We start from the raw sequence: 27,668 nt of genomic DNA, 5'->3' as shown, positions 1-27,668 counted from the left end.
AGTAAAGAGTCAGAACAAGCAGCTACTCAAGATGAGACACTCGCTGGAAACACAACAACACTCATAGATGCAACAGAGAAACAGGAGAAGAAAATAAGAATGCACCAATTGTGGTGACTATAAGTTGGTTTGTAGATTCAAAACATTAAAGCAATCTAGCAAACGGTAGAAACAAGTTCAAACACTGATCAAGTCAAGAGAATCATGAGATTGGCTATTGACGCTCAGTATATCACGAAATAAAATCTCATAAGTCAACTTGAACAACTAATCGAGACTGCAGATATTGACAAGGCTACAGGTGATATAGTAGAAGGGAAACAAAAAGAAAAGCTCACACACCTAATTGAGCAATGCAGAAATAAGCTCACAAAAGCAAAGGACATTGGTGAAAATACTAAGAGGTATTTCCCCAACCTTAGAGAAAGTGTGAGATTCCCAAAGCTACATGGCAAATTTGGAGATTACTTTGAAGAAATCTCATCAAGAGCTAAAGAAAACATAGAATTCCTTTGATGTTGTGATGAGTTCTACAACAAAATACAATGGCTAAATACAAGAAGAGATACATCTAATCAATAGGATTAAAGCAGAACAAAACAAACACACTTTTACGCTCTTAGAGCTACATTGCTTCCTATCCCCACTAGAAGAAATTATACAAGAGCAAGAGAGGCAGAGGTGTTAATGGCCACGAGCTACATTAGAAGAGATGGAGACAAGCCTAGCAAAGTTATCGAGCATAACACTTGCTCTTAGAAAACTCCACAACTCATGGCAAGCACAACTAGATAGTGCTAAAGCCTAGTACCCAAACCTATTGCAACCCTTTGCCATTGATGATAAATAGGGGGAGAGATAACGATCAAGGAAGAAAGGGCGAAGATGAAAGGAGGAAAAGAGAAGAAGACAAAGATTCAAAGAAATGTTAACAAAGAAAAGGATACACAAAGAGATGAAAAGAGAGACAAGATCAAGGGAGAGATGAAAAGAAAATTACACAACCATAATAAGGGAGACATGCTGAAGAACACAGGAAATGAATAAAGAAAGGTGGAATGAACAGAGCCAAAAGGAAAGACGCCCTACAAGGCATAAAGGCGTATAAGGCAAAGGAGTAGAAGAGAATGGTAAAAATACACTTTCAACTAAGTCCACACACCAGTGAAGAGTCTATTGTTATCATTGAAGGAATGAAGAAAGTAAGAATGGAGAACAATAAAAAATGATTGAGAGGTTTGCCATCAATGTTAAATGGGGAGATCGTTTATCCTAATTCCTACACATCTCAATGGCATTAAGAAAGGAGACAGGTGATGCTAACTTAGCACATCGAAGTGTTGTTATTGATTGACAACCAATAAAGAGGAAGTGATGCGTATACCATCTCACGACCATTGGTAGATATCTACATTGGTCGAATTGAGTGAGAAGACGATGATAAGACAACGCAGTGAGTCACAATCGGCATGAGGAGTCACCATTGATGTCATGCGACAAAGAGACATGGTTTGCATCGCCATGTGAATGAAGGTCAAACAGAATGACAAAAAGAAGTTAGGATAGAGAGACTATACCCTAGCCTAGCATAGGACTGGCAAGGCTACCAATCTAGACCCTACGAAGTAGATGTCATGGATTTTCCATGAACAGCTCAGACATGCAAATTAAATTTTGAATGCATCCACTCTGGGCAAGATGTTTTTAGGGTTTTGACATCTAGTGAGTTATAAGCATGTATAGTTTGAAAACTTCATTATTGAAGTGTGGTGAACATACAAAAAAGTAGAGTGATTGAAGTGAAGAGTACAATTGCACAGAAGCAAAATGAAATGGAATAAACAAGCTAGTGCAAACTAGTTCAGTGAAGATAGGGCAAAACAAAGAAGGGAAGAGGTGATACCACAGATATCACAAAGGAAAACAACACAGTGAGAGAAGATCAAGACATATTCAAGGTATACACTGGAGATCTGCAAGGCAAGGTGTGGCACATAGTTTAAGTCAACCTTTGATTGCTTTCTTACCATTGTAATCATTTGTAAGCTCTTAACAAGCATGCTTTAGTAGCAAGCATATTGCAAATCCTCTAACACGGTACCTCCCAAAAGGAGTGTTTAAATCCTTTGACAGGGTAGCTTTGACAAGCTCATGTAATCCTAATAGGTTGCAAGCATTCAAAACTGGATGTGTTCTCAAAAGGAACAATTGCAACATTTAACTAGACAACCTTTTATCTACAATAAAAGGCGAGTGAGTAGATTATTCCCACCATGGTTTTCATCCTCTCATCGAGGGTTTCCACATAAAATTATGTCACTTAATGTATACTTTTGTGTGTGAGATCATATGCTTTTACGTTACTGCATTTATCAGTGTTATATCAATTAAGTTATTATTCTTTAGTTTGCTAAGAACAATAGTTCAACAGACCAATTGGAGAATTCATATTGATTCCCCTCCTCTCAATACTGGTTGGGACCCAAAGTATGTACATGAATATAAGGACAATTATCGATTCAAAAGTAGCATGTTGAGATGTCTATAGCGCGTCATGGAAATAGAAGTCTGATATATATTATTTTGTCTTATTCGAGTATGTGTTAGGTCGAGCTAACAGGCAATAAGGATTAATTAGAAAGATCAAATTTCCACAATCTATTGTATTACTGATTTGTTTCTGGATTCGATTGTGTTAAGATTTTTACCATCAACGTTTCAAATCACACTATGTGATCCATCATCAGGATGAAAGAGAGCAAGAGATGCAAAACAAAGTCTATTTGTGGTGATTGGATATGAACCGCGACTGCGAGTTAGGCTAATAAGCAAGGAGCTGGATTAAACTATTGTTTACTTGACACGATGACTGTTGAAAATGAATCCACACCTCTATAACATTCCAAACTACTTGATGTTTAAATTGTTACATCAAATTAGATTGAAATTAATCTAAGCATGTCTTGATTTGATTCCAAACGGTGTATGAAATGTCACATTGGTTAAAACAGACAGGTTGCATAATAGTTACGAGTAGGAGTTTAGATAGTGGGAATTAGTTGATATTATCTATACATTGTTGTTTGGTGGAGAAGATTGTAAGTATGAAGAATGTGTCACAATAATCTATGATGATAAATGTGTCTCTTGACTGAAGAAAAAAATATATGAAGAGTCAAAAGTACTAGTTCAAACATCAAATTTTGAGACATGGTGGAGAGCAAACACAATTGAAAGAGGTGCAATTTATGGTGTTGAGATTCTGTTCAAAAATATGGGTATATTTTTCAATTACTTGAGTTTTTTATATACATATTGTTCAAGATACAAGGAACATATAAGGAATATTTAAGGATTATTCTATTTTCTTCAAGTCTTTAGCGAAGAATTTGCAACTTCTATGCATATAATTCAGACTCAGATTGCAAGATAATAATAAATCTATCAGTTTATTAAGTTCAGGCAGATTGTGAATTATCAATTCAAACTTGAGTTTGTCATTGTAAACTAATTCACAAGCCAAAAGTATAACTGGATTGTTGTCCAGATTGGTTGAGTAGATACTCAAATTGATGGAGGTGTTGCTCTAAATAGAGAATTGTTGTCCCCAAAGGTTGGAGCCCTTAAAATTATAAGTGAAGTTTAAATTTGGATGGCTGGATTAGGACAGTAGCTCCTAGTAACCTTGGTGGTTTTTCCCACATTGGGTTTCCACATTACTTCATGTGTTTTATCTCTTCTGCACTTCGATTTGATGTTGATCTTAAAAGAAATGCTCACAACAGCTTACTATAATTCTAAATCGATAAGTTATTTTTATACACTCCTAATTCACCGTCCACAGTAGTGTATTTGTGTTGTACAGTATCTATCTAAAGCTTCAAGGAAATTATAAGCCATTCCTTTTTTATGACTGCTACCACAAATACCATAGTGTAAAAGATTTGCATCATTGTATGCCATAGAAACATAAGTGGCATAACATTTTACTATAGAATACATTAGAAGTTCAACATATTGTATTGAGTATGCTTGTTATTTCTAAGAAATTGTCAGTACAAGTGGACTCTGCACTTGCAGCCTTGGAAACTAAACTAGAATTCTTCCATCCAGCCCTTACATATAAGACAAAATATGATATTAATGTCCATGAAAAGCCAAAATCTTAATCAAATGATTCTTATTATTAAGATTTACTCTCTTCAAGTTTTACACATTAATTTCCACATAACTAAATGGATCATTTCATCCGAAAAAAACAATTAATCGACGGGGGCATTCAATTCCCTGTAGCATCAATCATGGCTGTTTCAGTAAAATTTAAGCTAGCATGTTTCAAGTGTCCTTTATGCGAAAAAATATACCAATATGTAAAAGAAAATGTCTTTAAATTTACTTCATGGTTCTCTCATTTAGTCTAAATCCTTTGGCAAACCATAAGTCTGCTACTGAAATAATCAAATACATGTATTTAATAAACGGGTGCCATTAGTAGTTCTAATCTGCTTGTTTACTTCCATCTAAAATAGTAAAATGACAGTATTTGAAAAGTGACATGTTATTAGTGAAATCTGCTATTAGTAAATAACTGAAATTAAGGCTCAGTTGACAAGCTATTAGTGGAATCTGCAGTATCTTGAAAGTTTTGCTGTCTAATACTGAGAGCTCAAGCACACCCTTAATATTAAGAGGCAAATACAATTCTCTAATTTTTACATTAGATACAGCATATCGAAAAGACCAATCATGTGGCCATACAACCACATGACTTGACACCAAGACTACCATTCAAGATTACCCTTGTGGTAGTGCCTACAAAACCAGTGCATATGCAATGGATCTGCCAAGAAGCCAAATGCTGGTTTCAAAAATCAACAAAGCCATGTCAAAAAAAAAAGTATTTACCTATGTGCTTGATGGAAGTAACCAAAATTGCTTGCTGGCCACCAGCAATCTTTCTTTGCCATTAGACTCTGGCTCAGTTTGATGTGTTTCTGTACTCCAGCGTATTCTACTGGCAATCTTAGCAACCTCCTCTAAAACAATCGGAGTGTCTCGAACCACAACAGTCCCTGAAGGCCGAAGAATTCTATCCATTTCAATCAGCAAATCAACAAGGCTACACCTATACAGTTAACATACAATACATTAGTGCCAAATAATCTTTACCTCTGAATTCAAATATCAATTTGGATTCCCCTCCCAGGGAGAAACGAGAAAATATAATTTTTCCGAAAAGGATTAGGAACTAAACAACTGAACAATTGTAAAATAAAAAAACACAAGCACACCTGTTGCCCCCTCTACTCGTATCTCTTATTAAAGTCGCAATACCAACTACATGAATAAAATCGTATGTTCGAGGGTAAGTAGAGAAAGCCTCACACCTACAAAAAGAGGAAATTTGATAAATTAGCATTTCCACAATAAATCTTTGGAAGATCACATATTATTACCCAGTTGAAACTGCATGTTTACCAATACATGCAATAAGATGGTGAAAATATAAAGATGCCCTCACTCCTTAAAGCCACTTACAAACTCTAGGATAACCACATTCTAATCATTTCTTAAAATTTCTTACATACAAGATGTCATTTAAAAGATTTGAACAAATCAAACACGAAATAAAGCAGAAAATACTATATGCGTTGAATATTTGATCCAAAGTAGAATTAATTTTCCACTTGAGCATTTATCAAATGTGAGGCAAGTGTCTTATTTGAGACACTCTACATCTATAAATTAGAATATTAGATCAACTACAAAATAGGACTAGGTCATTCATTATGACTTCAGTTTCCACGGGTTGATCAACAGGCCAATGGCCCAATAATCTAGGTTTAGTTATGGGAATACCTGCAACAAGAGAAAGAGAGTTCAGGTCAAATGCCATTATGGCAAATTATGTCCAACCTGATGCAAATGAGTCAATGTCATCTAGTATCAGGGTGGAGCTGCAAACCTTCAACCCTATAAAGGAGCCACAACCAACTGCAAAGAATGGACACATACCCTCTCCCTAATTTTTCAGGGGAATGAAGAACAGAAGATTTAAAAAATCGTGATTTGTAACATGCATCCATATGCGATTTACAATGATGATTTTCAAAAACAAACATCATGAATCACCTTACTTGTATTTGCATGATGAGGATATTTTGTACTCGGTTTGAATTCAATCTTAGAAAATACTTTCCCAATATATTACAAACCCATTCCAAATTCCCACCTGAATTTGTGGCTCCCTATTTTGAGATGTATAGGGAGACTTAGAGATATGATCACTCCACACTACCTATATTGATCTTATATATGAAAATTGTATGCTGGACAAACTTTTTCTTTGCATGCTATGATTTACATGCCTATTCTTTGCCACACAATTCTATTGACTCAAGGAGTTTCACAAGCTCTTGTGCAGCACTTCCAAGTTAACATTGACCTGCATATAAGCTTTATGGACCTCGTTCTTTGTAAATAGGGTCCGAAGAACAACTTCCCATCCACTAAGTGAGTCCAACCATTACCTGACAAAACAAACTCACTTCTACTCTTATACTCAAAGTTGCATATATTAGTCCCTACTACACCTATAGTGAATGGATGGGCCTTTATCAGAGTGTCAAGTTGTGCACTCAAATTATTAATCATGTGATACAACAAATGCAAGTCATTTTGTCACCTTTTGCTTCTCATTTTCAGCATCATTGTCTAACCTCATTACATTATAAATGTTTCCACTTTGATCTCTTGATTATTACAATCTTGAATCCCCATGATGCAACGGTGAATGGTTGCCCCTGTCTACTGAACTGTTGTGGATTTGAAATCAGCCATGACGAAGAAGACAGAAACATAAATAGGTGTTGCGCCTGCATTTGTATTTAATATGTAAATCAAATGCACTCTGTGTATTGTCTAGGCTCTGGAGGTTGATGTTTCCACCTAATGTTGTCTTTGCTCAATAATGTCTCCAATTTTTAAGGTGACAATAAATTAAATTGATAATTATTAAGTTGTCAAAAATAAAATAAATTATAAAAAATGATGCAAAAAATAACTAATTAGAAATTTAATTAAATAATAATAAAATAATATCAATTAATTAAATTTATTTCTCCAGCTACATCAAGTCAGCCTTCTTCCAAGTGTTGTAGCAATGTAAATGGCACCCCTACCCATATTCTTGCTTAATTAGGCACTATTTTAGTGTTCCTAAAATATGTTTGATCCAACCCATTTCTGCCTATAATCCCATCTTCATTTTTCCAAATAGGACCCCTCAGGTTCCAACATGAGGTTGCACTGAGTGAACAAAGCACCTAGGGTGCCCCATTCTGGGGAATGGACCACTCAAAGTGCCATGTCCCCCGATGATTGGACTCAAATTTAAATTGTGTAGTTACTTCATTCTAGTGGGAATTGTAATCCAGCATGACTTTCCTCAAGTTTTACAACTCGACATGTTGCAAGATAGAAAACAAGCTAACCTCCCTCATTTGAATAACACGTCAATTCCAAATCAAGCTCTCAACTACAATTTCGCATTTTCAAGTCCCAAGGCAAGAGATTAAGCATCAAGACATTAAAGACAAAAGGAGTATTTGAAAATCTAAGCATCTTGTCAAGGTATACATGATCATCCTATCCTAAAGTCAATATCAAGTCAACTTCAAGCATCTTCATGAGCTCAAAAAGGTTTATGGAGGTACAAACACTATATTTTTCAGTGCCTTTGTTTAGCTTTGGTATGCTTTCATTCATATTTCAATTTATTTCCAATTCAAGGTTTGACATACACAAACCTCTTTTTACACACTATTTTCCCTTTTTTCAATGCACAGGTATAGGCATACGATACATGAAAAAAACTAAAGAGCGATCAAGTGAAGGTCTGCAATCTACAACTCGCTTGACCAAAAACTGGCAGGAACCAATGGGGCCAGGCACCTTGTTCCTAGGAACAAGTTAACCAAAGTGCCCCATTCCCACCATTTCAGCCCTAGATACAAATCACATGTCAACTGCAGTCCACTGGATGCAGATCCTTTCCAGAATGTCTGTTTGTTCATAGTCTCCCTATACACGGAAAAAACCTTAAATTCCCTCCAATTGATCCCCACTCTTGCATTCTTCCAGTCACGGTTACTATACACACCCCCCTTCCATAAAACACACACTAAAGGGTTATTGCATCTGCCTAGTGCTTTATCTCTATTGAGGCCTCATGGATCATATTCCTTCCAATCTAAAGAGGAAATAGGCCTAAGCTTCCCATATTTTGTTCGAGCATCCTAATGAACCCAATTTCAAACCTTGCAAATGCTTCCTTGAAATCTTTATAAGGGGTTACTCAAGATATATTGATTACGCTTCTGATTTGATAAACGTTTTATTATTTTTCGAGATGAAAAGCTTCAGGAATTCTACACAAGGGTTGGATGAAAACCTAGCTAAACCTGATGGTGGATTCATAATAGAGTTCACAACTGAGACAAATTTGCAAAGTCTTTCTTTGAAGAAGAATTTGCAATAATAAAGATATTTGAGGTATTCAATGAAATCAAGGAAATTATGGGAGATAAATAAAGAAGTTATATCTCATCAATATATATAGACAAATATTTTACCGGACATTGTGAGGCAGATCAATCGAAACACGAACAAGTCTAGAACAATTTGGTGAATATTAAAGTGATGCCCATGATGCTAGTATGATGCTCTATATGTGTGTAACGTAAGGCAGATTGTGTGAGATCATTCCTAGGGCACCAGTTGTGGCTATCCCAGATAATATCGAGGAAAAAGGACACAACTGCTGATAAAAGACCACAAAATATTCAGGCTGTGGAAAGTTAAAACCTACAAGTGTTAACAGCAAAGAAGTATAGTATGTTAAACTTTGATTTTGAAATCTAAACTGTATACCGAAGTGGATAAGTTCAGTTGAGTATTTGGTTTCTTCTCCTGGTTAAGGAGAATACTGGTGATTCTTGGTTTCTAAATCTGTTCTGAGATGCTGTTAAGAATCAATGTATGGTTTCCTGAGTGATTATTCCATTCTAATAATATTTGATACCATCTTTTTGTTTATACTAGTGAAATCTATTTGTATAAGAGTGGGTATCTTTCAGCGGTATCAGAGCAGAATTCCTGCTGGCCTATGGATAGATTTGGCCATGAAAATGTAAACCTATGCAAAGGAGTGAAGAAAACATGGGCAACCAAAGTAAAGAAGCACATCTTTAGTTTTTCACTAGCTGTGAATACAGGGAGTTGTTTACAGAGTTTCAATCCTCCATGAGAAAGCCCATGACAGATATGTTTCAGATATTGAGAAATGAATCATCAAGAGAATGCCTCTAGATCAGATCAGAATTTGATCAGATTAATTCAACTAAGGATAGGATCTCAACGAGCTCTATGCATAGGGAACAGGTTCCACTTGAGGGTGAGCAACAATTACCACTTTGCTTGAAAGATGAAATGGCAAGGTATCATGAATATTATAATACTTCAAGTCAAGAAAATTGGAATGGATATTTTATCACAATAATAAATGCATAATAATTCTAAAGTTAAATGAGGAATGATTAACGAAATGAGGACAGCGTGCTCTACAACTTGTCTGTGGGCTTTGCCATCTCCATACGCAATGCCCTATCGGGAGCCTTCTCAGACAATCTATCATTTATGGCGTCCTCTTTGTCAGGTTCTCTAGGTGTTTCTAAAGGGATTCATAATTCCGTTTCTCCCTCATTCAGCAAGGAAACAGAAAACCCTAACGCTCCTTCGTCGTCAAATGCCCTAGTTTCCAACTCTATTCTCCAGGTCACAAAGCCGGCAACAGTGGTGGAGACAACCTTCAATGGAGGAAAGGTGGACAAGGCCAGGCCCGTCACCTTAAAACAAGCCTTCTAGAACAAACGAACCCTACTAAAGGGAGCTGAATTCTTCAGTCAAGTCGCGCCAAGCCCAAACAAATCGATTGGTGCAAGAGATGGAGGTAAGTTTCTACCCTCCCCTAAGATGGTCATTAAGCCTAACCCTCAAATGTCTGTAGCAATAGAGCATGAAAAAACTAGGCTTAGAAATAGTGCTGTCTTCTTTTTTGCTTTGGATATTTCCAAACTCCCGTCCAGGAACTACCTTAATGATTGGTTGCAAAGGGTTTGGGGTCAAAAGATGGGTTACCAATTCTCTTTCTATTGCATGCTCCAAAAGGGGTTATTTCTTATTTTCTTTTGTAATACCAATTCCCATAAGGCCATTGTTGATAAGCAATATTCGAAAGTGGGTACTTGTGAAGTTCGTGCCATCCCATAGTCTATCGATGTTGCTAATTGTGAGGTTCTTACTCTATCCAGCCTGTGAGGGCTTGTCTTTGGCAATCTCCCACCCTATTTATCATAGTTATACCGCCCTAGGGGACGCAGGGACGACAAGAAGTTTCTGGGACGAGGGAACAAAGGGGCCTAAGTTTGGGGACGATAGGGGGATGGCAGGGAGACGGTAGCAAGGGACAGGTGGGTTATATATACTGTACATATGGCATTTAAAATGCTAGTTATGAAAAAATGTATTGCAATATAAGATATAAAGATGTAAAAGAGTAAGTACTTGAACATTGCAATGAATTGGAACATCAAACATTAAACATAAATAGTCGAATCAGCAAATAGTCAACACTAGGACATCCCCCCATCCTCGACGGAGGTGGCAAAGTCTAGTGGCGCCGCTAGGGACAAGGTCCTTCAATCGTCAATGCGTCTTCGTCACCTCTGTCTCCGAGAGGTGGGCCAAAAGGGGGGGCGTCTTCATGTTACTATGCTATTTTTGGAATCTTATTCCACATGCTCTCAAACCCATTGGTGAAGTGATTAGGATTGACCAATCTAATGTTCTTATACCAAATATCGATGTTAGGGTTTTGAAATCAATCAATCCCAACATCAACATTCTAGACAAATTGCATTTTGAACTTGATAGTGCCCCAATTTGCTGCCCTATTACCTTCTTAGGAGGGATTGATGGTTGTTACTTGTGCAGGAAGGAAGGCCATAGGAGGCAAGATTGTCCTCTGATTAAGAAGAGAGTTGATCCCCCCATTAAAACTCTAAACCTAACACCATGCAAGGAGATAAGCAAAAAGCTAATAGCAATAAGACTTCATCATCCAAGAACATCCTTTTGCAAAGTCATCCTCCCCCCTCTCAATGGATGAATAATATAGAAGAGATTTGTGCCTCCCTGGATTAATTGAGTGTGCAGTTCGATGCAAATCTAGCCCCACCCCCCACTAGTAAATTTGTTCCTAAAGAACTTGAGAATCTTCCCAAAGCTCAACCCTTGATTTTGGGCTTAATAATCGAAAAACTAAACCTAAGCATCGTACTCAAAACACTCAACAGATTGCTCTAGGTAGAATCAAGAAGAAAATTGAATTGACCAACTCTAGTGCCCTACCTCAATGGACAACCTATTAGATCTCCAGCCCTGGTATCACTTTGAACTCCTACCCTATTCTCAATTCCATCCATCACTCTCCACCAAGAAGGGGAGTCTAAGAATGATTGCAAGAATGGCCCTCTTGTTATTTCTCCTGTTGTTGATGAGGCGAGAGGGGAAGGTGGGGATGGTCCCGTCGCTAGCAATTCAATCCACAAAGAGGACTACCTCAATGATTTCTCAGATGTTGTTATTCCTACCCCCTCCCCCCCCCCCCCCCCCCATCAATGGCAATATAAGCCAAAACAGAGAATGCATAAGGAACTCCCTTCCTTGTCTCTGGTGGGTGAGGCATTGAATGATGATCAATTGGAGGAGAGTAAGTTGAAGAGCTCAAGGGATGAGCAAAAGGTTTTAGAAGAAGAATATTATTGGGAAAGAGAGAAAAGCCACCCCCCCCCCCCCCTCCCCCAACCAATCATCTCATGGGAGGTAACCCTAAACCTTCTAAGACCCCTAAAAGTAAGCTACCTCGTTGCTTCAAGGGCTTTCAAGCTTCCATGGAGACTAGTGGATGACTTTGTTACAAGATGACGTAAAATTGTGCATCTTGGAATGTCAGAGTACTTGAATCATCAGATTGGAAATTTGTTGTCCAGAGGTTCTTGAGAATGGTTGAAGAATTGGATTTCTTTATGCTACAAGAAGTTAACTCTGTAGGATTTACCCTTGAAATTGCTCTCAAATGCATCTGGAAAGATGCAATTGCCTATTCAACTAGTCACCAAAAGGGTAAAGAGGGTACCACAATTCTCATTTGCCCTAGATGGAGAAAGTTCATCAAAGAATGGGGATGCTCCCCATTCAACAGGGCAGTTTGGGTTAAGTTTCTATATGACAATACTAAATTTTGGATTTGCTCCATTCATGCTCCCAATGACTATAATGAGTGGATAACCTTATGGCAATGGTTGACTAATCTAACTAATATCCTTTATATTAGCAGGGGACTTCAACATGATTGAAAGACCTCAAGATAAGAGTGGGGGGCTGAAATTTGAATGGAAAGGAAATGAGTAGTTTTTTTGGCACAGAATGCTAACTAAGCTTAATCTATTTGATCCCTTGGCTGGACTCAAGGAAGAGTCTAAAGGTGTGTGGTATACTTGGTCAAACTTTCAAAAAGGTGATAGAAGGATTTATAGCAAGCTAGATAGGCTTTACCTAAACAAAAAACTATCTAGTTGCCTGAGGTCCCCAAATGAGAACTATGTGAAGGTCCTCTTCACCCACTCTTACCACCACCCAGTCACCTCTAGTACTCTCTTGATCCCCAATCAGAAGGATGGCCTAAGTAAGAAACAAAGATTCTCTCTCAATTTTTCCCTTTTGCAGCTATGAATATTATAAATTGGTATAATAAGCATATTGTGAAGCTCCGCAATAAGGTTGATAGATGGTTTCAAAATAGTAAGTCTTCATATAATATGTTTAAAGTTGTTGGCAAGAAGGCTAAAGATGCCAGAAGGGAAGAAAGTAACGTATTAGATTCCCTTCAAATAGCTGAGAAGGATGCTCAAAACAACCTTACAAATCATGTGGTGGTAGTTAGAGTTGTTGGCATTAGGAACTCTCTCATAAAAATTCAAGGCGGGAGAATTAGAGGGGCCAAGATCAAGGCAAGAATTAACTGGGTGAACTTGGGTGTTAGAGGTTCTAAATTTTTCTTTCATGCTCTAAAAATGAAGGGGTTGGGAACAAAATTTCTTGTATTTGAGAAGGGGGTGATACCCTAACTAATCAAGAGGATATTCTCAAGGCCTTTTACAACTTCTATAGTAATTTATTCTCCTCTGAAAACATTGGTGATAGGAAGGAGACAGCTAGAAATAAACAGGGGTATTATTCCTAAGAGGATATCCTCAGAGGAGGCTTAAGCTATCAATAAGGAACTAACTATGGATGAGATTAAAATTGCTCTATCAAAACTCTATAATGAGAAAGCTTCGGGCCCATGGGCTCTTTGTTGAATTCTACAAAGAAAACTTGGACTGAATTGGAAATGAGTTGTTTTGTGTAAACAATAAAGTCTTCTAGGTTAGGGCCCTATTTGCAGACATCAATGTTGACCTTATTAAATTGATTCTCAAGCAAGGTGACAAAACTCTTATCAAAAACTAGAGACCTATTACCCTTTTGAATGCTTCATCTAAGATCTTAGCTAAATTGTTGGCTCTCAAGATTGAATATTTGCTCCCTAAAATCATCAATCCTACACAAATAGGTTTTGTTAAAGGAAGATACATTTTAGAGAACCTCATCTCCTACTAAGAATCACTAGATTGGGCCAAAACTTCTAACAAAAAGGAGAGATGTTGCTAATAGACTATGAGAAAGCCTATGACAATATTGAGTGGGGTTTTATTCTTGCAATGTTGGAGGCACTGGGCTTTTTCCTTCTTCATTTTGCAAAATGGTATCCACCTTACTTCTTGGTTCTAGGGCAACTGTTGAAATCAATGGGTCAAAGTCAAAATTCTTTGAATTGACAAGGTCTATTAGACAAGCTTCTCCACTTGCCCCTTCCTTGTTTAAGATTGTAGTTGATTCTTTACATTACAACCTAAGGGATGAAACTCTTTCTCCCAAGTGCAAGGCATCTTGCTGTCGAATAATATGGAGATATCCAACATTCAATTTGCAGATGATACAACTATTATGATCTGCCTTGACAAGTGTAACCTAGAGCATCTCATGGGAAAGTTGGAATTGTTCTGTTTAGCCTCGAGCATTAAGATCTCCTCAAAATCCATTTTGTTAGGTTGGGATGGCAGGCCTCCTATATGGGTGATATGATTTGGTTTTCAGTGGGAAGGCCCCAGATCATATTGTCAAATACCTTGGTATCCCCTTTGTTGTCAACCCCTATATCAATGGATAAGTGCATCTGGATTAGAGAGAAGATTCTTAAAAACTAAACAATTGGAACAATAACTTCCTTTCTTTTCCTAGGAATTGAAACAATAACTTCCTTTCTTTTCCTAGGCATGTGCAAGTTTGTCAGAAGATACTATCCTCCTACTCTATTTATTCCTCCTCTGCATGGTTGTTCAATCAAAATCAATTTAGGTTTCTATAGAAGATTATTAGAGACTTTCTCTGGTCTGATGATAAAGGGAATAGAGAGTCACATGTTAAATGTTGGGGATGGTGCACAAGGAGCGAAGAATTGAGAGGTTTGGGGCTGAAAGACCTGAGAACACAAGGTATTGTCCTAGCTGTGAAATGGATTTCTCGAGCTATTCAAGGAGAAGAATGATGGAAAGTCCTTATTAGAAACAATATTGCTCGTGCTAATCTTTTTAGAGCCAAAACATGGAGTAGACTAAACATTACTGATGTCTTAGCCATGGATTGCAATGTGATGGTGCAGGGGTCTAATGTGTTTAAATCTATTTGGAAGGGTTGGAAATATATTAAGCATTTCGTCACTGAGATAGAAGGCATTGAAGGGGATCATATTTTCTGTGGCCTTAAATCAATATGGTGGAACTTGAAACATGGGGATAAAAATCATGCATTGCTTCAGGGCTGTTCTGCCAAAAGTGGGCAGATTTGAGTATCAGAACATTTCAGAATGTTTTCAAAGATGGTATGTTGATACCTTGGGACACACTCAAGAAACTATGGCATCTTGAAGGTTCATTGGAGGACAAACACTATTCTTTCTTCATCCATATCTAAGCTCGGCTCTCCTCTTAAATGCTGCCCACCTGGTCTTTGCTCCTTTCATCTCTGCTAGCCTGATGATACCCCTGTCCACCTTGTCAAAGCTAGATATATTTACTCCCTGCTTACCCATAGCCATGATATCTTTAACCACCTTAACAACAAGTGGCATTTTAGCCTTTACCCTCGATTTGGAGCACATACCTGTCTGATCTATGGCTTCGCCCTATTGAACCCAAGAATAGTTCTTTCCTATGGCGACTCTTCCTGCACAAATTGCCTTCCAAGAAACCAAGGGGGGAACCTGATATCTGTTACGTTTGCAGACACCCAGAATTAATATTCCATGTGTTCTTTGATTGCTCATTTGCAAAGGAAATCTGATATCTATTTGCACTGGCCATTAATAAAGAGTTCACCTTACAAAAAGTTGCTTTTAGAAACATTAACACTAGCAGCAAATATTGTAACACTTTCTGGTCTATTTTTTCTTCTATATTGCTATGGATCATTTGGAAAATTAGGAATAACGATGTATTTGCAGGGAAGGCTAGAAACCTTACGGAGTCTCTGCGGACTCCTTTATGCTAATGTTGCCCGGCAATCATCAAGATGAAGGAAAGTAAATTTCTGCGGATTCTTAGAGAAGGGAAGATCACAGTGGAAAAAAAGGAAATTACAGATGGGTATACTACAGTTCGGGATAAAGACAAATTCGAAATCACTTTGGCTGAATTCATACAGAAGCTGATGCAAAAGGGGCATTGGAGGAAGGATGCTGGTACAAGTACTGGAACCTCACATGAGATGGAGTAGTGGCTCAGGACATCGGAGATCCTCAACAATAATGCTGTCTCCCCGGACACTAATGCAACAGTGATCAGGAAAATCATCCCGAAAATGATATTGGAAACTTAGATGTAGACTTTCTCCAGTAGCATATGTGTGTTGTTCTATGTTTTGATATGATGTATGAGACTCCTCCGATTGATCAGTCAATCCAATGTACTTTGATATTTTTTGAGGAACTCTGATTTTGACTTGATGATATTCAATAGAAATTAAAAACAATGGCTTATCTTTTGATCATTTCTAAAGATTAAAGAGGAAGAGGAGCCCAAGAAGAGAAAGAAGGGACTCGGTGAAGAAAGAGGAAAAGTCAGAATCAAAACAAAAAGAAGAGCTTAAGTCCAAATCAGAATCTCAATCAGAGTCAAAAGAAGGCCAAATTGTGTCTAACCAAGAGGGAGTTGATGCTTCTGGAAATGGAAAAAGTTAAAAGGCTGGAGGATATTACTAAATAGACAAGTTTTAAGCATGATGAATCAAAGGATTGTCAAAATTAAGGTAGCATTTAAACAGTAAGTTGGATGGAGAAACCAAATGAATATGGAGAATAAAGAGCTCAAGCCAAAAGGAACATTCTTGAAAGAAGAAAGCTCGTAAGGATAGAAAAGAAAGAGGAATCATTTGCTTGTGACTCGCAGCCTACAAATGATTATGGGATGATAAAGGAATCAGAATTTCAAGATGTCAAAAGAGACGATTCCTCAATAACCAAAGATGGTGATGTCCAAGACACGTCAACCAACTTTCATATCCCAGCTACATGCAAAGTATGACAACTCATAGTAATTGATTTCCCTTGTTTCCTGCACATGATTACACCGGAGGGAGACTTGTTAAAAACATGAGACGTATTGTTTTAGAAAGCTGTTTGTAGAGACTAAATGATTGCCTAACAAAATCCTTCAATTTGATAATGTTTGGTTTGTCATGGATACTTCATCATGGAGTTGGTTAGAGGCAAAAAAATGTATCAGCTAAGGAGGTGCAGGTATGAATCAGTTTTATGACAGCTAAGATAAGATGTGACTTCTAGCTGGCCACACCTGATAAACTATATGAAGAAGAAACCTACCTTGGAAGAAGATGCAATAAAGGACAACGAGGACACTTCGAAGAGGCATCAACATGATTCTAATTATCTGAGTTTTACCAGCTGTCATTTTTATCACATGAGCCTTGCATTGAGGACACTCCAGTGGATTGATAAGTATGAGATAAAAGATGAAATTCAGATTGCTCAAAGTCTGATTTTGTATCAGCGGTTGAAGAGGAGTATAAAGTAAATGATTCTACCCACGGTTATGATAGTATTCCTTTGAGAGTGCATGATGATAGCTAAACTTCAAAGTAAGTTTGTGGAAAAGGCGTTGCGAAGGGAGCTGTTTTTGGTTTTTACAAGTTGTGATTATGAAGGCATGCAGAACATTTATTTGAAGACGTTGAACTTCAAGAGTCGCATCACTTGGAAGGTCAACTGAGGGTGAATGAAAACATGATTATTGCAACTCTAACTCACTTTGATAATATCATATGATGATGGTAGATTAGTGTTGGAAGGCTGAATGGAGACATAAAGGACTTGAAGGAGAACTACCTCTTGCAGACTTACAGGTACTTGAAAAAGCTTTTGGTTGTAACAAAATCAAATTATCTACATCTACTTCTGGATAGAGATCATCTCCTCCAGCTTGATGAGATATATTTTACTGTATTAATAAGAAAAGGAGATAAGTTGATAAGCTCACCTATGAGCTTAAGGTTATTATGGAGTCTTTGAAGAATACAGAAGTGAATCTTCAAGAATCAGAAAATTGAGTTGATAAGTTTTGTTTGGGATTGAGCTTGACACATTCTTCATCATCTGAATCAGAAATTCAGCCATCTACAGCAGCCACATCCAAAAAGCAACAACTCAATATCAAGAGTAGACACATGGATGAAAAAATTGTGGGACCAAAATGTGAAGTTTTAACTTCCAACCATGGAACAGAAGTTATGACAGAATGTGCATTTGGTCTTCAGTTAAAGACATCTCTTGCACTAGCACTTGTTGATGACACGTGAAATTTCCATCTTGGGTTTCCTGAATCAAAGGAAGTCAATTTACCATATTAGTCTTGCTTCGTACAGACAGACACCAATGACTTAAGTCTCCACAATTATCATAACTGAAGAATACTAGTGTTTTCCACCACTGCCATGTTACAAATTATTATGCGTAGTCTGATATATAAGTTCCATCATAGGATATATTATTCAGTGTTAATAAGAAGTTGAGAGATTGTTAGATAATCATCCAACTAGAATAGGTTGAGGGTAAGCAGAGGGGAAAGAGGGTAAGTGTTCAAATACAATATCTTGATAAATGCTTGCATAAATTCTAACACAGTACAACAGTAAAGGAGGATCTATGAGATTGAATTTTATATGGCTATTTGGTGAGATTTTTGGATTCTAACCAAAAAAAAAGTTGGTTTTTTAACTGCTAGAGAGGATGTAAATGACTTGCAGCCTGCACAAAGCACCTGAAAAGGAAAGCATGTAGATGCATCAATTTGTTGAGATGTTGCAGCCATAAAAAGGTATTGTTTATTTTTTAAGATGCATAGTGTGCCCTGTTTCTACCCAACAGTAGAATAACAAAGAAGATTTTACAATGTTTAATAGCAAATAATTCTGTGAGAAGACCTGGAAAAACATGGCAACTGGAGGAAAGTTTGGAATCGCATTGATATGGGAAATGCAAAGAATTCCAAAAAGCTGCAACTGGCTTCAAAGAAAACACAACTAGAATTCCCTTGCACCCACTCTATCTACTTGTCGTTGGCCTCTATCCTTCCATTTACTAACAGCAGCATTCAATGATTCCCCATTACCTTCAGAGTGAAATATTGCATAATTATTATTGCTTGCCGCTAAGCTAACTGTTCACTGTCTAGACAGAGGCATGCATGACCCTACTGATAATTTTAATACTTTGCTGTGTAGATTATCATCCTATTGGGTTGACCAAATAACCACCCCACAAAATGGCACACAGCTTACTTCCCCTACCATCAAAAATAGTTTCCACAATGTGAATTGCAGAAAGGAAATCTCTGAAAACTTCTCGTAATGTGGTGATGCTCAAAACCAGTCTCATTATTATGAGAATGTACTACAATATGATTTCCCCAAGGAGGTAATCTCAATATTCTGAGAACATCCTGCAGTACAATTTACACACACACAGTCTCAACATTACTCTGAGAACATCCTGCAGTGCAATTTACACAAACACAGTCTCAACATTCTGAGAACATCCTGTAATGCATGTCCTCACAGATGCAATCTCCTTATTCCTAGGAACATCCCAAGACTTCCAAACAAAGGGAATATCCCTTTTCTTCTCCCTAATGCCATTCTCCAACTTATACATGGGAAGGAACATGCATTTGCAATATGCAAACAGCAAGAAGTACATTCGTAATAACACAGAACAGGGAAACATATAACAGAGTTGTCGGTCATACTTCCTTACCCAAAGTGTGTTACCTTGATTTTGATTGGTACTACATTTTTTGGGCTCAAATAAGGTTTGCCTAACTCTTATTTTTCTTTTCTTTTTCTAGTTTCCTCAGTGTTAGTTTATGATGACTGATCACGAAAGTACTGTACACTGTACACTATTTTATCAGCAATTTTGGGCCGACATGTTGTAACTAATTATAACCCTAAAGTGGCAAAAATCTTGTATAAGATGGCTTAGGGTTAGAGATTTTATAATGTGTAATGCAATAATAGCTTCTTGCAACGGTGTTGAGCTGTACGGATTACAAATTGTAATCAGGGTGTAATCACTGAATAATAAAAATATTGAACTCATTGTTTGGTGGACATAACCCAGGGATTGGGTGAACCACGTTAAATCTTTGTGTCTTGTGTTCTCTTTTGTGTGCATTATTATTTTCTGATATTGGATATATTTGCATCTAATTGTTATTTCTATCTTTTTAAATCCTAACAAATGGTATCAGAGCCAAGTTGTTTTAGTTATCCTTTGCATGAAAGTCTCACAATTGAGTGGGAGTCTCACGATTGAGTGGGAGAAATGGCAGAGAAGGGTAAGCTGAAGGTTGAGAAATTTAATGGGCAAAACTTTCAATTAAGAAAAGTGCGAATGGACAACTATCTTTATCAGAAGCATTTATAGCGGCCATTGGAAGGAAAATCGAAGAAACCAACCACTGTGACAGATGAGGACTGGGAGATTTTGGATAAAAAGGCACTTGGAAGTATTCATTTATGCTTGGAGCAATCGGTGGCATTTAATATTACAAAAGCAAAGACAAGAAAAGAGTTGATGCAAACCCTATCAAGATTGTATGAGAAGCCCTCTGCTTCAAAAAAGGTATTTCTCATGAAGCATTTATTTAATATAAAGATAGCAAAAGGTGGATCTGTTGTTGATCATTTAAATGAGTTTAATGCAATTACTAGTCAATTATCTTCTGTAAATGTTAATTTTGATGGAGAAATTAGAGCTTTCTTGATTTTGTGTTCTTTGCTTGAAAGTTGGAATGGCTTGGTCGTGGCTGTGGGAAATTTTGTTTCTTGATCTAATAACCTAATATTTGATGATGCGATTGATGTTATTTTGAATAAGGAAACTCATAGGAAAAGCTCAGGTGGATCTACATCAAGAAGTGTTTTGAACTACCAAAACAAAGGCTTTACAACTGAGAAAAAAAAAATTCAAGAAATCGTGGGAAATCAAAGGGAAATCAAAGGGGAAGAAGTCCCAAACAAGAGGACCAAGAGATTGTTGGTACTATGGAAAACCAAGGCACAAGGAAAAAGATTATTGAACTCGAAAGAGCAATGAAGAAGACAAACAAGATGGAAACAAGGAGGCAAATGTGGTAAGTAATAAATCTGAAGAGGATGCTTTGCTTCTTTCCTTAGAAAGTGTTGATGATTCATGGATTTTTGCTTCATTTCATGCTACTCCTATAGAGGTTATTTTCTTGATTATGTCAAAGGGGATTTTCGGTTTGTTTATTTAGGGGATAATGAACCCTACCAGATTGTTGGAAAGGAAAAAATTAAGATTAAATTGCAGAATGGGAATCATTGGCCACTACAAGAGGTAAGACATGTTCCAAGCCCGAGTAGGAATTTAATTTCAGCACGAAAACTAAGTGATGAGGGTTGCACGATTACTTTTAATGATAAAAATTGGAAGGTTTCAAAAGGTCCCCTTGTAGTAGCAAAAGGAGTGAAAGTAGGCACCTTATATTTTTGCATAAGTCATATTGTTCCTTCTACTTTAATTGTCTCGGATACAAGAGGTAAGACATGTTCCAAGCTCGAGTAGGAATTTAACTTCAGCACGAAAACTAAGTGATGAGGGTTGCACAATTACTTTTAATGATAAAAACTGGAAGGTTTCAAAAGGTCCCCTTGTAGTAGCAAAAGGAGTGAAAGTAGGCACCTTATATTTTTGCATAAGTCATATTGTTCCTTCTACTTTAATTGTCTCGGATACTCACAATATTATATGATGAATCTAAGATCGATTTATGGTAAACTAAAATGAGATAATAATAAATGCAATCACTATTTCAGAATTCTGATATTATGATCATGCAATCTATAATTTGTAGGTGTTGCTATCTCCTGCTATCAATTATATTCTATATCTTCCTTAGATCGTATTTCTCTGATTTCCTTCCAATAGGTAATTCAAATTCTATCCTCTTCAAACCTGAGTCTATAACAACACTTAGAATGATGACTAGGATTGGATGGATGATATAAAGAAACCTCTTCTCGCAATTTACTGAATGTGTATATCCCTTCCTTTACTACTGAGTACAGTTGAATTCATTTCTTGATGACTCCCCTTGTTCGACAGCCATAATTATAGTATTAAAAAGAGAATTTAGTGATGTGTCTGATCTGAATGTTCTGTCCTTGCTCTGGCCTCTTCTTGTACTGCCCAATCGTCACAATTCATGTGCTTGCTCTATTCTCCTATTTGTCTGATTCCTTTGTAATGCTTAGTTGGCAAGTTCTCCCTTCTACATTCTTTGGTTCTTGCCATTCGTATCGATTTTTTTGTATTTGTAATAATCTCCTCCCATGTGATTAGCTTTATTCTAGAACTGTCTCGGATACTCACGTTGAATGTCTTTGTCTTTGTTCATTGGCTTTCTATTTATCTTCTCCTAGCATATATTTTCTCTGTTGAATCCCTCTCCCCCAATCGCTATTCTTTCCTACTGCGTGAACTATTATGTCTTCTCCGTCTGAATAGTCTGCCCCCCTTTATGAAATCTCTTTCATTGGCCATTTATATGTCTGCATACATAGATAATGGTCACGACTTATCATTTAGTCGTTCAAATTTTATGTAGTTTGCTCTATTTACTGCATTATTATTAGTTTACTAAGTTTCTCATTTATTTTGATAATATTATTACTATTAATATCACAAGTATATGTATTAACTATTTATTTGAATACGTGTTCTATATCCTTATTTATTATTATCATATTTTATCAATGATTATATAATATCATTTAATATATTATATCTTTATAGTATTATATAATATTCTTCTATTATCATTATATTGAGAATATAATTAATAAGTATTATTATAATTTATTTATTCATTATTAATATTTTGTTATCATTTAATATGTAATTCTTTTGAAGCAAAGTAGGGGACATGACATGATCTGAATGAAGAAATATATATGGCACAGCCACAAGGATTTGAGGTCAAAGGTAAGGAGAATTTAGTGTGCAAATTAAAGAAAAGTTTATATAACTTGAAGCAAGCACCTCGGCAATGGTATCTTAAATTTGATAGTTTATTGAATGACCATGGCTCTACTCCTTGTCATTCAGACCATTGTGTTTATTTTAAGAGGTTGGATGATGGTAGCTACATTATTTTATGTTTATATATTGACGATATGCTTGTAGCTGGGTCTAACATGGATCACATTAAGGAGTTAAAACAACAGTTAGCACATTCATTTGCTATGACGGATTTGGGGGAAGCAAAACAAATCCTTGGTATGAGAATTTGCAAATATAGGAAGAACAGAATATTTGCATTATCTCACGTTGGTTCTATTGAAGGTGTTGCAATGTTTCTCTATGGAAAATGTCAAAGATTTCAGCACATCTTTACCTGATCATTTGAAATTGACTATGGAGATGTGTCCAAAGACACAAGACGAGAAGGATAAGATGTCCAAGGTACCTTATGTTTCAGCTGTAGGGAGCTTAATGTACGCCATGGTATGTACTAGGTCAGATATTGCACATGCAGTGGGAATTGTTAGCAAGTATATGAGCATTGCTAGGATTGAGCACTGGAATATGGATTCTTAGATATTTGAGAGGAACATCCAGTAAGTGTTTACATTTTGGAGGCTCTACTACTGATTTACAAGACTATGTTGACTTAGATTTAGCAGGGGGTCTTGATACTAGGCAAAGTACTACAGGTTATGTATTTAATGTTGGTGGGACAGCAATAAGCCAAGTTTCTCGGTTACAGAAGGTGAATTCTTTATCCACTACAGAGGCAAAGTATGTTGCTGCTACAGAGGCAGCTAAGGAGATGATATGACTTCAATTCTTCTCGGAAGAATTGGGACACCCACAGAGGGATAATTGTATGTATACAAATAGTCAGAGTGTCATTCATCTTGCCAAGAATAGTGCTCTGCATTCAAAGACAAAACCCACAATTGCGGTACCATTCCATTCAGTCTATTTTGGATGATGGACAGTTAAAGTTGGACAAGATACACACTGATGATAATCCAGCAGATATGTTTATAAAGGTAGTGACAAGGGAGAAGTTGAACTCCTCTTCAACTTCGGTTGGTCTTCTAGACTGAACAAAATAAAGGAACAATTGAGTCTAGGGTGGTTCAATTTAGTGGGAGCCTCATGGAGTAGTGGCATTGCTATAGGATCAATCTCCAAGTGGGAGATTGTTGTCTAGGGTGGACCCTAATCAGTCACCAAGTGGAAGATTGTTAGTTTGTGGTGACTAATCAGGGAAGTACTGTACACTCCCCACAATTGGGGGCTATTTTATTGGCAATTTTTGGGCCGACATGATGTAACTAATTATAACCCTAAAGCGGCAAAAATTTTGTATAAAATGGCTTAGGGTTAGGGATTTCATAATGTGTGATGCAATAATAGCTTCTTGCAGTGGTATTGAGCTGTAAGGGATTACAGATTGTAATCAGGTTGTGATCACTGAATAATAAAAATATTGGACTCGTTGTTTGGTGGACATAGCCCAAGAATTGGGTGAAACACGTTAAATCTGTGTCTTGTACTCTCTTCTATGTGCATTATTATTTTCTGATATTGAATATACTTGCATGTAATTGTTATTTTTGTCCCTTTAAATCCTAACACTCCGTTCCCTTTTTATACCAATTGAGATCCATAGGGCCTAGACAAGCAGCCCACTCTTTCTTTCTACCACTACTTGACCTACTCTAGGTCTCCCTTGCCCCTCTTCTCATGGTAATTAAATTTTAATAATTTGGTATGGTGATTTCAGCGCAACCCTTCACTGACTAATTTATGTTTTAATCATTTCTTCTTGTAAAGTCCTCATGCCCAGAATCTGATTTGTTCCTTTCATTTATTACTAGCAGCTTTGAAGCCTTACCAATTTCCTCCATAGAAATCTGATTCAGTTCCCATGGCTCATTCCTAGGCTAACCACCAACAATTTAGGCATTCATGCTGTACCCAAAAATTTGAATACATCATTACACCAGATATTAAGCCTGTTGGATCAACTAAACTACCACCCCGTAGAAAGGCACACACCCCTTCAACTTTGGAATTGTTTTGTTCCTGTTATCTGCACAAAAACCCAAAAGGCCAAGACAACTTTTTTTCTTATAATGTCATGATAACATTCTAAAGAAGTAAATTGGTGTAGCATTAAACATAACATTACACATGGTTAGGTTATTCAAAGCCTGTCATAGATGATTTCACGACCAAAATAGTTTATTAAGGTATACAATGTGCTAATATTAAAAAATATTGAATGTTCATTCCAAAAGCAGAAGACAAAACAGAAATCACAATAGCAAGTGTGCTAACATGGATCCCAAGAGGTGCCAACTATGGGGCACTACAGACTATCTACTGAACAACTCAAAAATTTAATGCAAACCTCGAACTTTAAGGAAACAAGTGGATGTCATCGTGAATGAAGTAAGTTAATCCATCGATTCAGTTGCTTGTGACAATATCAGATAGGATTAGACTATTTGATATTTAGAAATTAACAGCTCTCGAGTTAACACTTTTTGAGATATAGTTAGGTAATAATGAAACAAAGTTGACAAGCATTTTGACTCGACATGTAGAATCAACATCTAAGGAAGAAAACTAGCAAACAGTAAATCGGTTGTTTTCAAACAACAACAAAAATGTAGCGTCAATCAACTATTGAGCTCATTAGCACAAACTGCTAACTAATGAGATTCAACCAGTAGTGACTAACTTCAAATATTTTAAGTCTTACCAGTCATGATAGACTCCAATTAGACCTCTGTCATAAATCACGGCAAGTGTATTTGATCTATAAGCAGGAACAACATTCATCACCCAAACAGGATCTGAAATAATGGCTGCTGCAAAACCCCCAAATCCTGCATTCATATCCATAATGTTGCGCACATTTGGTGATCCTAACTTCAGATTCAACACATTTTTGTAGTACAAAACCCTTCGTCTCCATCTTCGTGTGTCAGCTTTGAATATATCCTCAAAATTCTTTATCTGTACACTGCGTTGAGGAGGTTCATTCAACCTGCTTGGCCACTTTGGAGTTTTATCCACGGAGATTTCTGTCTCTTTCCACGATGGAAACCGATTGATGCAATCTTTCAATGGTGTGTACCTGCAAGGGGATTGAAATAATTTCTTAACTGATATTTTTTTACAGTCCACATGTGTCCATTATATATATAGAATCACCCAAGACAAACACGCACATATAACTCCTAACTGGTTTATATATGCACACAAATATAGACTGTATACACTCACATGTTAACAGTCTATTTATGTCCCTCATATATATAATAACACCCAAGATACATGGAGACATGCACACAGATACATATACATATACAAGCACTAACTTAAGATAACTAATTTTCTATGCAATTAAGTACCATGCCACATCAGGATCATCGTGTTCATCACATATAGGAGGTACAGGACCCCATTGTAAAGCCGTGCATGAGTCATTGGAAGGTTTCTTCCAAATAGCAGCATGGCCATCCACTGTAACCAACTCATAGCATAATCTGTGGGCAAATTCCTGAAGGTCAGCCCATTCTTTCTCTTGTTTAGGCCACTGTACAGGAGGTCCAGAGATCACAAAATAGCCTCCAGGCCGCAACAATCGATCTATCTCAATCATGTAGGATCCGTCTGTTTGATAGGCAGAAAAGTTATTTGATGTGTGGAATCCTGGTGTTCTGGGATAAATAAATAAAAAATGTACGTAAAGGTGTAGAAAGAATACTGTAAGCGGCAAAAGGAATTAAACATCGGGAGCAATGGGCGAGGTCAAATGAACGAGACGGAAAGGGCAATCGGCGGGTCCCCAACATTGCAATGAATGCAGGTATGCCTCTCTCCAAGACAAATTGTATTTGTGACTTGTGTGAATCTCTGGGAGCAAATGACATAGTTAAAATGTCTTCCTTGAGCAGGTATCCTCCAAAGCTGGCAACCTGAATTTGCAACGTTAGATTTTCCCAGTTCCTTTATGTCATTTTAAGAGAATTTTAAAATTAAAAAAAGGAAAGGGAGGGAGAGAAAGCCCACCCCACAACCAACATCCAAGGCCGTCCTGATGTTTCCAGCAGTAATGGGGATGTATTGCTTGAGCTTGTGAATATACTGTATTGCTCCGTCGGGAAACATGGTGCCTCCGCCAGGAAATATGAAGTAAGGCCCGTCCTCTTTCATCCAACCCTGGTGCCCCTTTCGATCTGCAATCTTGTTATGAGGAATATTGGCGTGCCAGATCTTGAGGAGACTGTGCGGCCAAAGCACAGGAATTTTGTAGTGCGGAGGCGGAGGGATGAGGCAACGGAGCTTCTCCTTGGGAAGAGGGCAGTGGCGTTCTCTGTACAGGTTCCTCTCGCGACTCAGCTCACTGCTGCGCCGTGGATCTTCGCAGGGGATGTGGTCGACGAATTCCAGAGGACAAGGAGCAATCAATTCGTCAGTGCCGCTCCCCGTCTGCCTCTGGTACTCGTCATTCATCAATGTCAGCGCCCTCTTCCCCGATGCCGCCAGCGAGTCCCCCGCCGGCGTCAATACACACACCACAAAAATCAACACTGCCAAAAATAACAGCGCACTCACCACGTCCAGCAACTTCCATTGCCTCACCTGCCGATGGTGATCATCGCTGCCCATCTCCGTTATTCACTCTCACTCTCACTCTCCCTCTCTACCAAATAACCAGCAGGGTTTCAAGCGTCACGTTTCCGCGAAAATTGTCTCCACTTTTCCAGTGCCCATGTTGCTTGTACTTAAACGCTCAGCCATTCATAGCTAGTTTTCTGTT

General features: G+C 37.4%; 1 protein-coding gene across 1 annotated transcript; it reads right to left on the bottom strand.

The window, feature by feature from the left end:
- Window positions 1-4,542: 4,542 nt before the first annotated feature.
- QUA3 (S-adenosyl-L-methionine-dependent methyltransferases superfamily protein) lies at window positions 4,543-27,605 on the bottom strand. The gene is made up of 6 exons (XM_089807633.1): window positions 26,918-27,605; window positions 26,613-26,823; window positions 26,257-26,518; window positions 25,602-25,979; window positions 5,292-5,387; window positions 4,543-5,125 (listed from the first exon to the last, which is right to left on the bottom strand). The coding sequence occupies exons 1-6, from the start codon at window positions 27,515-27,517 to the stop codon at window positions 4,906-4,908; spliced, it is 1,767 nt and encodes a 588-aa protein (XP_089663759.1). The 5' UTR covers window positions 27,518-27,605; the 3' UTR covers window positions 4,543-4,905.
- Between the last annotated feature and the right edge of the window lie 63 nt (window positions 27,606-27,668).

This window comes from Cupressus sempervirens, chromosome 10 (genome assembly GCF_028749045.1).
Source record: "Cupressus sempervirens isolate cs-2001-9-10 chromosome 10, ASM2874904v1, whole genome shotgun sequence".
Classification (NCBI taxonomy): domain Eukaryota; kingdom Viridiplantae; phylum Streptophyta; class Pinopsida; order Cupressales; family Cupressaceae; genus Cupressus; species Cupressus sempervirens.
Note: the sequence above shows the minus strand (reverse complement) of the source record. Positions and strands in the feature narration are given on the sequence as shown.